Source organism: Triturus cristatus, chromosome 7 (assembly GCF_964204655.1).
Source record: "Triturus cristatus chromosome 7, aTriCri1.1, whole genome shotgun sequence".
NCBI classification, from domain to species: Eukaryota; Metazoa; Chordata; class Amphibia; order Caudata; family Salamandridae; genus Triturus; species Triturus cristatus.
Window position 1 is genome coordinate 118,288,396 of NC_140590.1, and position 15,940 is coordinate 118,304,335.

At 45.3% G+C, this 15,940-nt stretch overlaps 1 protein-coding gene across 3 annotated transcripts in view; it reads right to left on the reverse strand.

Annotated features, from left to right (window-relative positions):
• The window catches only part of LOC146808983 (sialic acid-binding Ig-like lectin 10), a 319,371-nt gene that overhangs the window by 162,888 nt on the left and 140,543 nt on the right, over positions 1-15,940 (reverse strand). For all 3 annotated transcript variants that reach the window (XM_085615781.1, XM_085615779.1, XM_085615780.1), the window contains one exon: positions 1,258-1,647. In XM_085615781.1, the coding sequence (XP_085471907.1) occupies positions 1,258-1,647 (390 nt within the window). The remainder of the gene's footprint in view (positions 1-1,257; positions 1,648-15,940) is intronic.

Genomic DNA, 15,940 nt, shown 5'->3' on the forward strand with positions numbered 1-15,940 from the left:
AGGCGGATTGTCCGCTTTTTAAGACTGGGTCTACTGGATACCTTTACAGGATATCTTCTCGACTTTTAATATTAATTGAAGTTGACAGAAAATTACGGTTACAAGGATCTCTAATCATGAGGACACAAAAGGTAGAGAAAACTTTATGATAATATATGTCTTGAAAAAGATGGGAGAATTTTGAGTAAAACAATCGAAACGCTTTGACGCTTTGTGAATGACATAATCTTCAAGGGAATATGGTTGCGGTATTTTTCGAGTAAAAGTTGAACCAGACTATACTCTCACCGATTCAGATGATATGTCCATATAAAAGACTTATTCAGGAGTCTGGAATTGTGTTTTCTCTTGTACATGTGTTGTTCATGTCTGTATAATGATACGGTATATGTTGTAGAGATTGTAGGGAATATATGGAAGGTTTTAATGTTAAAAAACATTTCTTTTGTTTTCTATTGGATCAAATGTATGGTCTTTTTATGTGATTTTATGAAAGAAACACTGTGTACTATTGAAGTAGACGTGTAAGATATTTTAAAATTTTGTTTGCGATATTTTGTTTTATGAATGTTACATTTGCTTTGTATAGTGGATATATATTGTGCAGGTGCATTCCAAAGGGAATTTACTTATAACAAGTCATGACAAGTACCTGGTGGCACAGTGTAATATATTTGATTGTATTCTAATGTGCTTTTATGGATAATACAAAGGATATTTTAATATCACTTTGTGTGGAGTTTCTTTTGTGGTGAACCTAGTGTGTCACTGCTGTGTGTGTTGCATAAACGCTTTACACATTGCCTCTGGGATAAGCCTGACTGCTCTGCCGAGCTACCAAGGGGGTGAGCAGGGGTTATCTTCAGCGTGTAACTCTCTTGTCCTCACTAGAGTGGTGGGTTCTGCCTGGCTTAGGTGCATACCCTAGCCAACCAGAGACCCAATTTCTAACATCATACATTTAGCAGGGATTTTGTGCTTCACCTCTACTCTAAATGACCCTTTTCTGTAAAGCGCTCTTCCTTTTGCACCACTAACTCTATTTGCAATGCTACATACTGATCTATACACACGAGTACGTTATCGACAGCAGCATCTTTCTCTTGTGGCTTGCATCAGCCACAAAGACAGCAGCAAACACTGCCTGCTCCTTATGTACCTTAACCTCGTCCTCTATAAGTTTACATTCAGGGTCCTCTTCATTGCGCGGATTCTGAAATGAATTTACATCCCGAGGGAAGCTCAGACGTGACTCACCTACAACCGCAATGCGCAGTGGATACTTTTTATAGGACCATTTAATTTTCGAGTTACTACTGTGACTGTGTTCATATCGGAAGGAGTAGTTTCTTGCATCCGAGCTCTTGACGTCATCGATCCTCAGGGAACAGTCCCATTGCGTCACATCTCCCACCAGCGTGAAGCGGCCTCTGGTGTCCTCGCGGATCATTTTCTTTACATCGTTGGAAGCCACGACCGCGTCTTTCATGTCGATACCTTCAATGAACCAGTATGCGCGGGGGCTCTCCGCTGCCTCGTCCGTCGGCTCGATGGTGAACTGGCAGGGAATGAGGGCGCACAGGCCTTCCTGCGCTGTGACGGGGCTGCGCATCGTCAGTGTATAATCTTCAGGGGCTCCGAGGACTCCTGCGGGGAGAAGAGAAGCGGGGCAGAGGTTATAACAATGTGAACTGATGGCGGGAACTGAAGGGAAGAGGGGAAGCAGGAACCAGAGAGCGGCCGCAGTGGAAGCTGAGGGGCAGGTGAGACACGAGGAGGGAGCATTTTTAAGCAATGATGAATAAAATCACAATAAAATCTACAAAATATAAATATTATAATCGATATTCATGTATTTTTGCAGCTCTCTTTAGCACAGTGAAGGTTGATACGTTGTTTAAAAATAAAACGTTTGAAACAATTCTGAAAAAGTTTGTTTTCACATTAAACAAATTCAGCACAAACCAAATTTTATAGGATGCCCTTAAGAGGTGCCCTGAACGTTTTGAAGACTGTGAGGAGTCTGAACAGTCCAAAGATCTTCTCGAGCTTCAGAGATACATACTCAAATGCACGCAGTGCAATAATGTCTAGAAATGGGAATTTTGTGTGTGCATCCGTCACAACCAGCATGGGTTTCCATTCACGAGGGATCTGAAGTCTGTGATAATTATCTGCCATGGTTCTGCACAGCCTTCTTCCTTAAGTACAGGGGCAGGGAGGAGCTGGGTTCTGGAGGCTTAGCACCATGAACATCCTATGACGAACAGTATTCATAAATAGTTATGTATGTATTTATATGGAATTGCTACAGCGCAAACCCAGCCAAAATGTGGCAGAGCCTGCTGTCTTGTTTTTTTCTTTTCTTTTTTACTCTTTTGAGTCTACAGTCTGATGATCCTGCTAGCAAAATAACTGAGAGTGCTGGTCATGACAACTAGTAAGTAAGTAAGAAATCTTTCTTGCTTGATTATTGAAAACCGTTCAATACAGTAAGCAGTAAATGCATTCAAAACATGTATTAAAGGAATTACATAAAACAGACATGTGGTGCCATCGCCCCTGGCATTTGAAAAACGGAACCCAGGAGAGGGACTCACTTCCGGCCCTGTAGATGAAGATGGAACTAAGGGAAACTGCCCCAACCCTGTTAATACCAGTGGTCTCGACTGGGTGGTGGGCTGGGGAGAGGAGTGTATACAAGTTGAAATGTTCCAAATGACCAGTGCTCTAGGTGAGCACCTCCTGCCCCGAGGCGTTATGGGTTCATGTTAGCAGATGAATTTATGAAAGTGCTGGTGTGCCAGATAAAGTGCAGTGTGCCTGCGATAAAATAGGAACCGCATCAAGACTGTTGTTGTTGAAAGGCGCATGTGCAAATGTCTAGGCATCTAAAGGCTTTAGCTGACAGATGGACCTGCACAATGGATAAAGTGCAATGTGCTTAAGCATGAATATCAACCACTCCAGAGCAAAGGCTACTTAAAGTGCTTACGCTGTTATTGCTGAAAAGGTGCGTGTGCTAGGGTCTAAGCTTTGGCCGGATGCTGGACCTGCATGCACCCAATGAGTCTTTAGAGGGGAGGGCTTTGAAAGTGTTCCAAGTAATGTATGTTGAGGGAAGGCAAGGATAAGAATACTGCCCACAATGCCAGGTCAATAGGCCACTGGAAGCATTATCTGAACATGTGCGGAAACAGCGGGCTAGGCATGTAACAGTCATTACCCAGCCTACTGCCTGCGTATGTTCATAAAAAATAATGAGCAGAGGTTTTGGCTGAGACCAAATCTATTAGTTGTCTAATCACACCCTTTCCCTTCGGCTGCTGGAGACATTGCCTCAAACTTTTTTGAGAAACAATGAACAAATGTCACTAGTACTCAGTTTAGTTTAATGTCCGATGGTTCATAGCAGGCCAACACTGCCTTCCTGCAGGACCTTCAGCCCCAGAACTTCCACCTTCTTCGTATTAGCTCCCACCGGTCCTCCATAAGTGTGGGGCACAAGCACAGTATATGGATAATATCGTCTCGTCTTGACCTTTATTGCATAGCCGACAATTTGCCTATTTGTCAAATTTTTTCCATTCGGGATAATAAATTGAGGTCTGGATTAACCCCATCCTGAATTTCATGAACTGTACCTTGATCCAATCCTTATGAAGTTTGCTTTGATAATGCTGAGGTTTCAGACACCTATAGATGTGCAGCGTCATCCACCCGTGTTTGCGTTGAGACAAACAGGCCTTGTCCTTTAGTAGTGAGAGCTGTTGTGTGCTTACATTTGCCAGCCTTTTTACCTCATGATGGCTGGAGGATAAGTCCCTGGTGCTCGTCAGTCCAAGCGTGCTTAACGCCTGAGACAGGAAGGACCTTGCAGAGGAGCTTTGCTTTGTTTCCAGTTCAGTCCAAAGGTGATGTCCCAGTGGATCTTCTTTTGCTGACATGAGTTTTTGGCAACATATCCTAAAGACCACATACCAGTGACTGCTTAGAAATGCCAAACTCCAGCCTTCTCTGGGCTGGAGAGGAATGGGAAGGAAGCTGAAAAATTGTTCTGTAGATCTTGAGAAGCATTCTATCCAGTATTGCGAATGTCCTGCCCACTAAGAGCCTCACTACCGTAAGCTAAGGTCAGGAGAAACTTTGCTTGGGCGAACTGGAGGATAGGCATAAGCTTAGGACCTTTTATTTTTATTTAAAGAGACCTAAAGGTGAACGATAAGACGATACCCTTCTTCCTGATTCTGATAGCTATGTAAATGATGCAGCTGGTTTTGTAGATGCTGCAGGCAGGAAGGAGGAGTTAACTAAGTTCCATCAGGATGGGAGTGAAGTGATCATATTTCTTCAGGCCCTGGGTTAGAGGCGCTGCTTAATATAGGATGCCCCTGAGGGGTGCCAGTTTGGAGGCCTTTGAGTAGGGCATTACAGCCATCCAGATGCAAGAGTATGAGAGCTGGAACAGTGGTTTTAATGCCCCTTTAAGGAAGACATGTTATAACTTGCTTTACAAGGGAAACCTGGTACAGGGCTTTCTTTGTTTTTCTTGGCAGTGTTTTCTTGAGGGTGAGTTTGGTGTCCGGGGTAAATCCAAATGACTTGAAAAAAATTGTGCTTAAAAGCTGTCATGGTTCATGTCATTGAGACAGGTTTATACTGCATCTTGTTCTCAGCAAATAACAAGATTTCTGTATTGGTTGGGATGCTTCAGGTTGGCGCTGGATATCTAGGTCTGGGTGATGTGCAAGCAGTGTTTGAGGCATTGGGTGTCAGAAGCAGAGGAGACTTTCAAGTAGAGTTGTGTATCATCAGTCTACTGGTGAATCGTAATGTTGTTATCTGTGATTAGAGCACAAAGCAGCTCTATGTATAGGTTGAATATGTCAGATGACAGTAAGGATCCCTAGAGGACTCCACAGGCGAGAATCTTTTATGACCTAGACATGCCCATGTGTGCAAACTGATGTCTGATGGATAAGTAGGTGAAGAACCAGTGAAGGACATTGCTGGTGAAACCCATTATAGATTCCAGCGTACTATGACATGGGTGCCACAACTGATAGGAGGGTTGCTAGCGGGAACTTGTATTATTATTTTTGAATTGTTCATCTCTCAGTCCAGGAAGGAGGGTCCAGGCCTGTGCAGCAAATAGCTATAGTAGGGTTTTGCCACCCGTGACTGTGTGCTGCAGAAATATTAGTTATTTCTTTAAGTACCAGTTTTTCAAATGTAATGATCTCACTAGGGATCATATTGGAATGTGGTGAGAATGTAGATGGAGGTCTTAATGGAGAATTTGATAGTTTGGGTGTCATTGCGTTCTGTAAAAAGAAACTATGAAGTCTTATTTTTCGGAAGAACCTTAGGAGTTCAGTCTGGAGATCTAGAAAATTGGGGTATGTCGTTGGGACAAATGAAAGCCCTTTACTCAATAGTGAGATCTCATGACTAGAGAGTACATGTGAGGAGAGGTTAAAAGGGGGAATAGTCAAGCTTTCGTCAGTCATATTAGTTTCCAATGCGGAATTTACCATTGGTAAAACTTCTGTCGTGTTTGACGCTCCCGGGAGGGTTGTACCAACGAGCACATTGTCTGCCCCTTCCTCTCCTTGGTATACCGTGATTCTCACATATATTAATTTCCTTATATGATCACTATGTCACGTTTTTCACTTCTTTAATATGGCCACCTCTATCCTTGAATTAATTTTGCATTGCAACTACCAGTAGAGTGCAACTTTAATTTTTCTGTTCCCTCTTCTTTCTAATGTTGTTGTTTTTCTGTTTTTATGCATCTACTATTGTAATTTTCATGATGTAACAGCCAAACTCTTTTAATACAGTAATCGCGTTACTGCTCTAAGATGGCCGCCACTATACACCATTGCCCCTCTTCCCTTTTCACGCCCTAGCTCGCGGTCGTCCTATCAGGGCTTTCTTCCGCTTTTTAATACATTCACGCACCGGGTTCTTGGTAACTGCCACATTGACAGATCATAGCTCCCCGCATCGTCGGAGTCACGTTATATCGACAACACTTTGGTGAGTTTCTTTCTCTCCGTCCATTAGTCCCTTATTCATCTCCATGCCGCGTGTAGGTTAATTACCCATTTCCTTTTAACAGACCACTATCACGTATGAATACAGAGGATTGCTGGCAATCTTGTCACGGACTCTAATTAGGCTTAATACGCCTACCGTTAACCCATTTCTGAATACTCCTCTTCCTAGCAACGGTGAGTCTCGCATCTACTTCTAAATATTCTCCCTTCCTTTCCGGACTCCTCTGGATACATCCTGATTCTTCGTTATCCTGTTATTTACACACAGACCACGCCAGTGAAGCCACTACCTCCGCGGTAAGGTTCACGAACCGTTTCACCCGATATCGTTCAGTGGGAGAAATTTGGGTTAATTATTACTGTAATCAGGGGGAAGGTATGAACGCAAGGACCCTTATCTCGGCCACATTGTCCCTTGCACCTAATGGGACAAGTTTGTCCCAAACACCCATGGTCCTAGGATTACCGGCCAATAGTGGAGTCGATCCTCCTTTTTTGTGTGGTCCAGAAGAGAGGTATTGCCTTAAAAACCTCTGTAACCACAACCTACCCCAGTCCCATTTCAGAAGGTGGAATTCTCGCAAGAGGCAAATATTGCACTTGGAGTATCAAAGCATGATGATGAGTATGGCTCATTAGGATTATTATCCTAATGATGAGTATTTTTAATGAGAGGCGTGTAGGAATGCTGTATGATAGTTGGAATGTGTTGATAACACTGATATCCGATTCAGGGGTCTTTCTTAGTGAGATTTGGAGGGGAAGGTGAATCTCAATTTTCCCAACGAACAAAGTGGTAGGAAGCAGGGTTCGTGGATGAGATGTCCAAGGGATCATGCACCCATCAAACGTCAAAAGCATTTGTTGAAGCTTCCTGACTGTTTTATAAAATAGATCCATTGTTTTTTATCCATTAAAAAGTTTTAGAACATTGAGCTGTCACATCAATTGCTAGGCTCCAAATTCTTTTGGGTGGAATAACTCAAACCTTCCTGGAGGGGTGTGCCTCTCTTGGTGCATGCTTTCATTACTATAAGGGACTAGGAAAAAACATAGACCAGGCTTGAATTTAGCTCCTAGCCTAGCTCTGCAATATGAAGCATATTCATGTGTACTTCCATCCCACTGTACGAGGTCACAATCCACCAACACTTACAAGCCATATTGACATGTAGGCCCAATTCACAAAATCTAATTTACAGCTGAAATGTATGCATGCCAAGTATCCACCAGAGGATACGTAGCATTTACTACTGCCTAATTGTCCATCACAACTTTGTATAATCATGCAGTAGTTAATCTGATCCAAAGCCCATGAAATGGGTGGATCAACCATGATTTGCTTTGAAAGTTTGTGAATACTCAACGACGTGTGTGTTGGAGGGCATGCACACACTCCTCTCTGACTCATTTCCTGCCTGGAAATAGTCAGAGATCTGCCACAGCAAAACACTGGTAACGATTCTCATTCAAAGGTTAGAAGGAAAATTGAATCCCTCAAAATGTTGTGGGGTGAAAGGGTTTCTTCAGGAAAAAACTTTTTGACCATGGAGTAAACAAGTCCAATTACAAAGTGGTCATTACCAATAGGGAAATGTACTGTGTGTCCTATCTGCATTTTGCAAAAACAGTAATCTCCAAAAACGTTTCATGGGCAAAATGTCATCTAGCATTGCCAGGGGTATGCTTGAAACCCTGTGACTAAAGCCGCTTTCCAAGTCTACTGCTGGGAATGTTTGTGGAATCAAAACGTAGTAAATCTTCACCTATTCAGAGGAGTACATCTCTGGGTGCAGAGCTACTACGTTTGTTGGAAATCAGTCAATATACATATTTTAGTTCCTGAACAAAAAAACAAACAGGTAAAATTATGCTGTGCTGCTCATTTGGAGGTTTGAGTAATAGGGAAAATAGTAAATATTTGTACCAGCCCAAGCATGGCACAAACTGCATGTTATCCTTGTTGTGTTTACATTAAAGCAAATCGAAAAAAAAACACAAATTCTTCACTTTTTAGGTTGAGAGTATACAGCCCTTGCCCTGTTAGGCGATCTGCTGTATTTACTTTGTGGGAGTCTGACTCCTCCCACGCATTTGATTGGCTTTTGTTTATGTTGTTGTTACTTCGTGGGGGTCTGACTCCTCCCACGCTTTTGATTGGCTTTTGCCAGGTGAATATCCCACCTCTTTAAAAAAGTTCACTCTCATGGAGTATTGCCGCTGGAGGGAGCAGAGGCATGCATGGTGGCTGCTTTGGCAGGACGCAATCTTTCCTCCCACAGCTATACTCTGCCCCATTAGCTCCACCCCCTCACTGGCCTCTCTCCCGCCTATCAATTTCCGTCCTCGTTTCAGTTTGGAAGCAGCTGCAGGCCTTCCTTTCTTCCTTTTGGCAGCGGGCAGTATTTATTTAATTCACTAGCTTGTCTCACAAGTTGGGCAGTCACAATAAGGCTAACTTTGTGACTTTCAGAATGAGATGGTGGAGCAAACATTGCATGTCAGCCTTGACAATGCGTGCGTAACGCACATGACATCAGCACGCACACCGGCATTCAGAACGCAGTGCACAGTTAAGTACAGCGGACCTCCGTCCCAGAAAGCAATCTCGAGTCACTTTTACTTCTCCATCTAGTCGCTGACCCACAGCCACTTACAAAATGTAACACTCCCTCCTTGCTCTCTCCTTCTAGACATCCATTTCCAGGGTGCAGGATGGGATGAAATGCTGCCTGAAAACTTAGTGCCAATATCGGCAACAGTAGTCAGTATACATGCAGCACAATACATCAATAAACCACACAACACCTTGTTAGTGGAGAAAATTGCTGCAGGTTTATTTGCATAACAAATATACCAACATGGTGGGTTATCTTATGGGCGATCCCAGGGCAGGCCAACCCTTATGCCGCCTGCCCGTCTGATGAGCCAAATTACACCGTGGCCGTCGCCAATCGGTGTTTACCAATTCTTGGGAGGGGCCACCCTTCCCATCAGTGGACCACCAGTCCACTCCCTTACTCACGCCCCCAAAAAGGTGGGCGGAGCGTTCCAGGCAGCCCTCGGTTGCTCAGACCCACAACCGGCCGTAGGACTAACGGGGCGCCGTAGTTCTTCCAGGGGACAGCGCTAAGACATCCCTGGGTATCCTTGGCTTAGCACCAACTGTGCTGCTGCATGAACTACCACTTGGTAACTTGCAGACTCTGGATCGCCCTGTAACTCCTCCTGCAACACAAAACAATAGGTTAGAAACTGTCCCCCCCCCTCCCCCCAATCCTCTTCATTGTCCGTCCGCAGGGTACACGGTGGGGCGGGAAAGGCGAGACGGGCAGCGGACAAGAGGCTGCTCAGTGGGCGGGGGACAGTATATGTACCCCTGTCCCCCCTCCCACTACTGGAAGTGGCCGGACGGAAGTCTTCCCTGGACTCCGGCCCAGGGAAACTAGGAGGCCGACTCCAGTGCCTTCCTGTGGCACTAAGGCAGCCGCCCTATTGAGGGGCCACTGCGTGGCCCCCCGGGCAGCCTTGACATTTCCCGTTTCAAGCGGCGATACTTCCACCAGTGGTTCGTTCCCATTGTCTCTGTGAGCAGCCCTCGAATATAAAAAAAATATGAATAGGGTGAGGTAGTTGCCTTCAGACTGATGAGTCTCCAACTGTGATTCTGCAGAATATTTTGCACTTTTTGGATTCAAATCAGAGAGCAAATGTAGTGCGACATCTCATTGATCTTTTCTTGCTGATGAAGTCGTGTGGCAGACAGGCCCTCTCTTCTGCAGCTACATTGGGCTGGTACTGGTAGGTCATCAATTTCACATTTCCCCCAGAAAGCAGCTATAATTCCCTTTTCCCATTGAAATGTAAAGTGTGTATTTTGCTTTTCGTTTTTTTTCTACCGCCATCACTGATGGCTGTTTCGTGTACAAGCTGCCAGTACTAACAACATATATCTGTCCAAACGTGGAGGGCAGGAAGCACTGTAGAATGTATCGCCTCACTCACAAACTAACGGAGTTTGTAGTTTCAGATTTCTTCCACAATTTGATACCGATTGGATGAAATGGATGTTTTTGTTTTAGAAACTTGTGCCTAAGGAGCGGCTCCTAACTTTAAACGTGGACCATAATTAGCGCAATATTTATTACACCTGATGAAATCTACCTCTGCTAAGTCGAACTTTAGTGGTTGCCATTCATAACACCCAATTATGAGGTTTTTGGGACCAACTTGCATATTGTGGTGCTTACACACATAGCAAATAACCGAGCCGCTCGTAATAAGGGCCCAAATACAAAACCCTCTCGAGGTGGATGCATTTTAATGATGGCCCAGAGCTGTATGTGACCAGCATGACTATGTTGGCCATACACACACACACATGCATGCAGCACTCTTTCACTGATGGAGAACACTCAAGTTCACCAACCTCAACACATGGACTGTGCAAGGATTTCTGATGTTTGAAGTGTAATACCATTTGCTTGATGCACATATGTGACTAAAGAGAGCTTTCCATTGGCACGAATAGCATCAGGGTGTATGTGGGATTATAATTTGTAATTTGCTTTTTATTTTGCATGATCTTTATTTTATTCTGGATTTTTGTCATGCACAGGAAATGCCAATCATCACACTGTTTAATGTGTCGCAGAATGACACTGAAAAAAGTAATTTATTTGTTTTACACATGAGTATATTATATTTTAGGTAAGTCTTGAGAAACCTCTCAGTGCTCCGAAGTCATTGGGTGGAACCTGTGTCCATTACAACATGTAAAAGTCAAGAAGGATACAAAAATGTATCAAATTGTTACATAGATTAATGCTTCATACGACAGAAAATAATGCTATTTCATTTCAATAAATATGGTTTGAAGAAATTATTTTCTCTGGATTGTCTACAACTAGGAAGAATCTCTTCAATGGGTGTAAGGGAGTCCAGATTTATAAGTCAGGCCCACCAGAAAGCACGGCTGTCTGGTAGAAAAAGACTTATTGTCAATTTACCAGATCTTACAGTGCACTTAAAGCCTGCCCATTGCTTGCTATTGGTTAGCATTACTGCCATTCTCCTTGACTTGCTTTTTATTCAACGGAATGCCTTGTCCATCTCGTGTTTGTCCCTCCCCCGGAGCATTGTTTAGCCTGGTTATCCGCGAATTTAGCTGCACCACTCCTATTTCACTCGTGTCTCCCCAATACCACTGCCGATGCCGCTGCCTAGGGGTGCAATGCGGAATTACACCACGTGTTTGAATTTCTGAAGTGGAAAAGGGTGTTAAGTGAGAGTTCAGAAGAAGCCAATGATCTATATTACTCTATGAGAAAAGGTGGGCTCTGGGCTCAGCGTCTGAGACAACATCTTCCCAGATAGCAGATGCCGCTCGTTGAAATGCTCCCCATGGACAAATGTTGCAGGACTTTAGTTGTCATAAAGCACGCCTCAGCGATAAACGTATGGTAAATTATGCATCCGTCTTATGTATGAGCTAGGTGACATGCTTGTATAACCCAATCGGTCTGAATGTCCTACACACGCACAGTCCCTCTCATAGATACTCAATCGGATTGGGTCCCTCTTACATCCACTCTTTGTGTCTTTATGAAACACTGCCACACACACAGCAGCTCTGGGTCACTCTCTCACATCTATCTATGTGCAGAGGTTTAAATTGGACCCGGTCACCAACTATATATAAAAAGAGGGGACAGCTAAGTACTCTGCTCCCAAGGCTTCCGCGCATGTGCATGAGTGGGGATGGAGGGGATCCCAAAACCCGCCACCATTGAGATTTCAAGGCATGTCTGTACCATTGTCATAACATCAGTTTAAAACTATCATGCAATTACTTTTCTTTCTATCCAATATGTTTAACTGACCTATGACATCAGCAGACATGTTTAAAGAGGGTGTGCAGGGGGGAGTATTGTTCCCCAGGCTCACAGTTTTTGAGACCCTGCCACATTTATTTATAGATTTTACAAACAAAGCTGCCCTGTTTATTAATGGCTTAAAAGCAGTGCTTAATTTGTAAAATATGAAGTCCAGGTGCTCAATTATTTTAGGATGCTACACCCACTTCCCCTGGCTCCACCCACTTCCTCCACTGGCTCCACCCACTTGGTTTAGTGGCTCCACCCACATCCTCAACTGGCACCACAGAAAGCCCAATGAAATACCCGATTTGAATTTCAGCAAGGGAGGTTTCCTCGAGTAAGGTTTCATAGGAGGTTCCCACCGCCCCTTGAGGAAAAGTTTTAAAAAATGAAATCAAAAGTGCATTTAAAGCGCATTTTTGGAATAGACTGCCCAAAGTTATTAATGCATTGAAAAGGGAAAAAAATCAAACATGTAGGCCAGGGTGTATGTCTTTTTCCCATATAATACAAGGCCACACCACCACTTTTTGCACAAACCACTTAAAACCTTGGTGCGTAGCGCTTTTAAATTATAGAGTGAGCATGCTTGCAATCATGAAGAATACAAATAAAATCTCTAGTGCTGCAAAACTATACACACCAAAAACCTGCTGGATGTGTGCGGCATACAGATATTAGAAACACTCCAATACAAGTCAGTTTAAAAAAAAGCTGGATGAGAGATAGCACGCCACTGGGGGGCTGCTGGGACACCATCCATACAAGTGTGGGTACAGGAGCTCGACAGATTCATGATAGCTGAAAAAGAAGTGTTCATCATTAGAGGGTGCCCTAGAAAGTGGGAAACGAAATGGAAGGCGTGGAATAGCTATAGAGGATCCCTATGTACATCCCCGCTAGTAGACCTGACATTAAGACGGAAAGAACTCAGAGAAGTGTTAACATTGTGAATGCAATCTTATTTATGTTATTCATACTGGTGTTCTATGGTGCTGCGGACATAAATGTGAATATATCTGTGTATTTGCAAAATCAATAAAATGTTATTCCCCAAAAAAAAAAAAGCTGGAGTAGTTTGGAACGTGTAGAAAGTGGAAACATGCATAAAGAGATTCTAGCGTTTCTCTAGGGGGTGCAAAAAACATATTTTCTCTGCTTGTTCATGTAAACTATTAAAATAAAGCAGAAGAGTCTCATCGGCCGTAACATTGTGGGAGGCTTTCAAGGTGGTCATCCGTGGGCAGGCCCTATCCTTGATCTCCCTTGCTAAGAGACGTAAAAACAAGGAGGTGGTACGCCTGAAGTCTGACATAACTGACTTGGAAGAGGATCTCGGGCGGGGGGTCACACGGGATAAACTCCATGCCCTTTGCCTTAAACAGTCGGATTATAGGGCATTGGTTACGGATGCGGCCAAGCTCACTAGTCGGGAACAACAGGGGCGCTTGTATGACGTTGGTGACAAGGCTGGAAAGTTGATTGCATGGCTGGAGAGGAGAGAGCGAGCGAGTCGTGTGGTCCCGGTGATTGTGCGTGCTGATGGTGTGAGTGTTACGGATCCGGGGGAGATTGTGAGCTGTTTTGCGGATCATTTGCGTGACGTCTACTCTCCGGTCTCGGAGAGGCCAGAAGACGACTCTCGTCAACTGCTACAAGATATTGCATTGCCGTGCCTCTCTGTCGACGATAAAGAATTGATGGATGCGGCGTTGACGAACGATGAGATAGCATCGGCGATTCGCTCGGTCCGTTCAGGAAAGGCTCTCGGCCCTAATGGTCTTCCGATCGAGCTTTACAAGCTTCGTCCAGATAGGCTGGCGCCTTATCTCCGCGAGATGTTTATTGCATCCCGAGAGGTCGGCTCCATTCCGCGTGATCAACGTCTTGCAACTATTGTGGTGATCCATAAAGAGGGCAAGCCGCGTGATTGCTGTGCGTCTTATAGGCCTATCTCACTCCTGAATGCTGAACCTAAGATTCTCGCTAAAGTGCTCGCTAATCGTCTGATTAAAGTCATTGGTGACCTGGTTCATCCGGACCAGTCTGGTTTTATTCTGCATCACAACACCGCGCTGAACCTGCGGCGCCTCCACGGAGTCCTCGCGAGAGTTGATTCTATTCAGGAGCCCACCATTTTGGCGTCCTTAGACGCCACGATGGCGTTCGACACGTTGGAATGGTCGTATCTCTGGGCGGCGCTGGCTAAGTTTGGTTTTGGACCCGGATTCATTGGATGGGTGAAGTTGTTATACGTGGAACCGCTGGCGCAGGTGGTGGTGAATGGTAGAGTGTCTACCCCCTTTGGGCTTGGGAGGGGCACACGGCAGGGTTGCCCCCTGTCCCCGCTTCTTTTTGCTCTCGCGTTGGAGCCCCTGGCGGCGTGGCTGCGGTGGGAACCCTCCATGACGGGTATTCGGTGGACACCGACGTTTGAGGATCGCGTGTCACTCTACGCAGATGATATTTTGCTCTATCTCACCTCCCCGCGGAAATCGTTGATAGTGTTATTTGATGTATTAAACTCCTTCGGTCGGAATTCCGGGCTTGTCATTAATTGGGTGAAATCCTGTGTTTATGTGCTGGTTGGCGACCCCCCTCTTCTCCCCCGTGGCTGTCCGATTCAGATTTCACATTCCGGATTTAAATACTTAGGTATCCACGTGTCCCTGAATCCGGCGGTCCGTTATGCTCTGAATCTGCTGCCCCGGCTCCAGCGGCTTCGGGCCGATGTCGCTCGTTGGCGGAAGCTCCCGCTATCGCCGCTTGGCCGGGCAGCCTTATTCAAAATGATGTCTCTTCCACGCTTTTTGTATGCATTGCAGAATACGCTGGATGTGGTGCCCGCCCGATATTTTAGTGAGGTGGAGAGCCTACAGAGGCAACTAGTTTGGGATGGGAGATCGCGTATTGCTCTCGCTAAATTGACCCTTCCGTGGTATGACGGTGGCATAGCTCTTCCTGATATTAGAAGGTATTATTGGGCGTCCCAGTTGGTGGCGGTGAACCATGGGACATATGGCCCGGCGGTGAACCCCGCGTACGAGATGGATAAGCTACTGTTGCCGGGCAGAGATTTCAATAGAGCGCTTTATTCCACGAAGGGAGGCACTAAATTGACAGGCCCTACGAAAAATGCAGTACGTGCCTGGCACTGCGCCACCGCTGCTACGGGTTGGACGGGCCGTCTGTCTCGTGCGACTCCACTGTATGCGTCTGATGCGTTGGGCGGTTTATGGCATACTAAGGGCTTTGAGAAATGGGATTTGATTGGAATTAGTCGTGTGGGGGATCTCTGGGCGAAAGGCGCTTTTAAAACGTTTGAAGCTCTTCGGACGGAATATAAGCTGAGCGATAGGGAGTTCTTTCGCTATGTGCAGATTCGCCATGCGCTACTTTCCGCTTTCCCGAATCCTGCAGATATCCCTGAAGCCTCCCCGTTGGAAGATCGTTTACTTGATGGCTACCTGCCGGATAGTACTATTTCCCTGATCTACAAAAAACTAATCAATACTCGCACGGACCTCCTCACACATTTGCGAGAGGTCTGGGTCGCCGATGGCCTAGAATTGGATGATGAGGACTGGGTTGCGACCATAGCCTCACCGAGGGAGGTTGCCATACCGGCTCGCCTTCGATTTGTGCAGTTAAAGATATTACACAGGGTCTATGTCACCGGTCCCCGCTTGCTTCACATGGGTTACACAAGTGATGGTTTATGTCGGCGTGGTTGTGGCCTGCTTGGTACTTTTCTTCATATTCTGTGGGAGTGTCCGAAGGTGCTACGTTTCTGGACTGGTGTGCATGCAGTGATGGAGGAGGTTACGGGTGTGGCTCTGCTCCCTGAGGCTCGGCGATGTGTGTTGAATGTGTGGGAACCGACTGACTGCAATGCGGCACAAGAGCGCTGGGTGACTTTGGGCAACATGATCGCTAAAAGAGACATTGCACAACTCTGGGGTTCCGGTAGGCCTCCCACAGTTTCGAAGTGGAAAG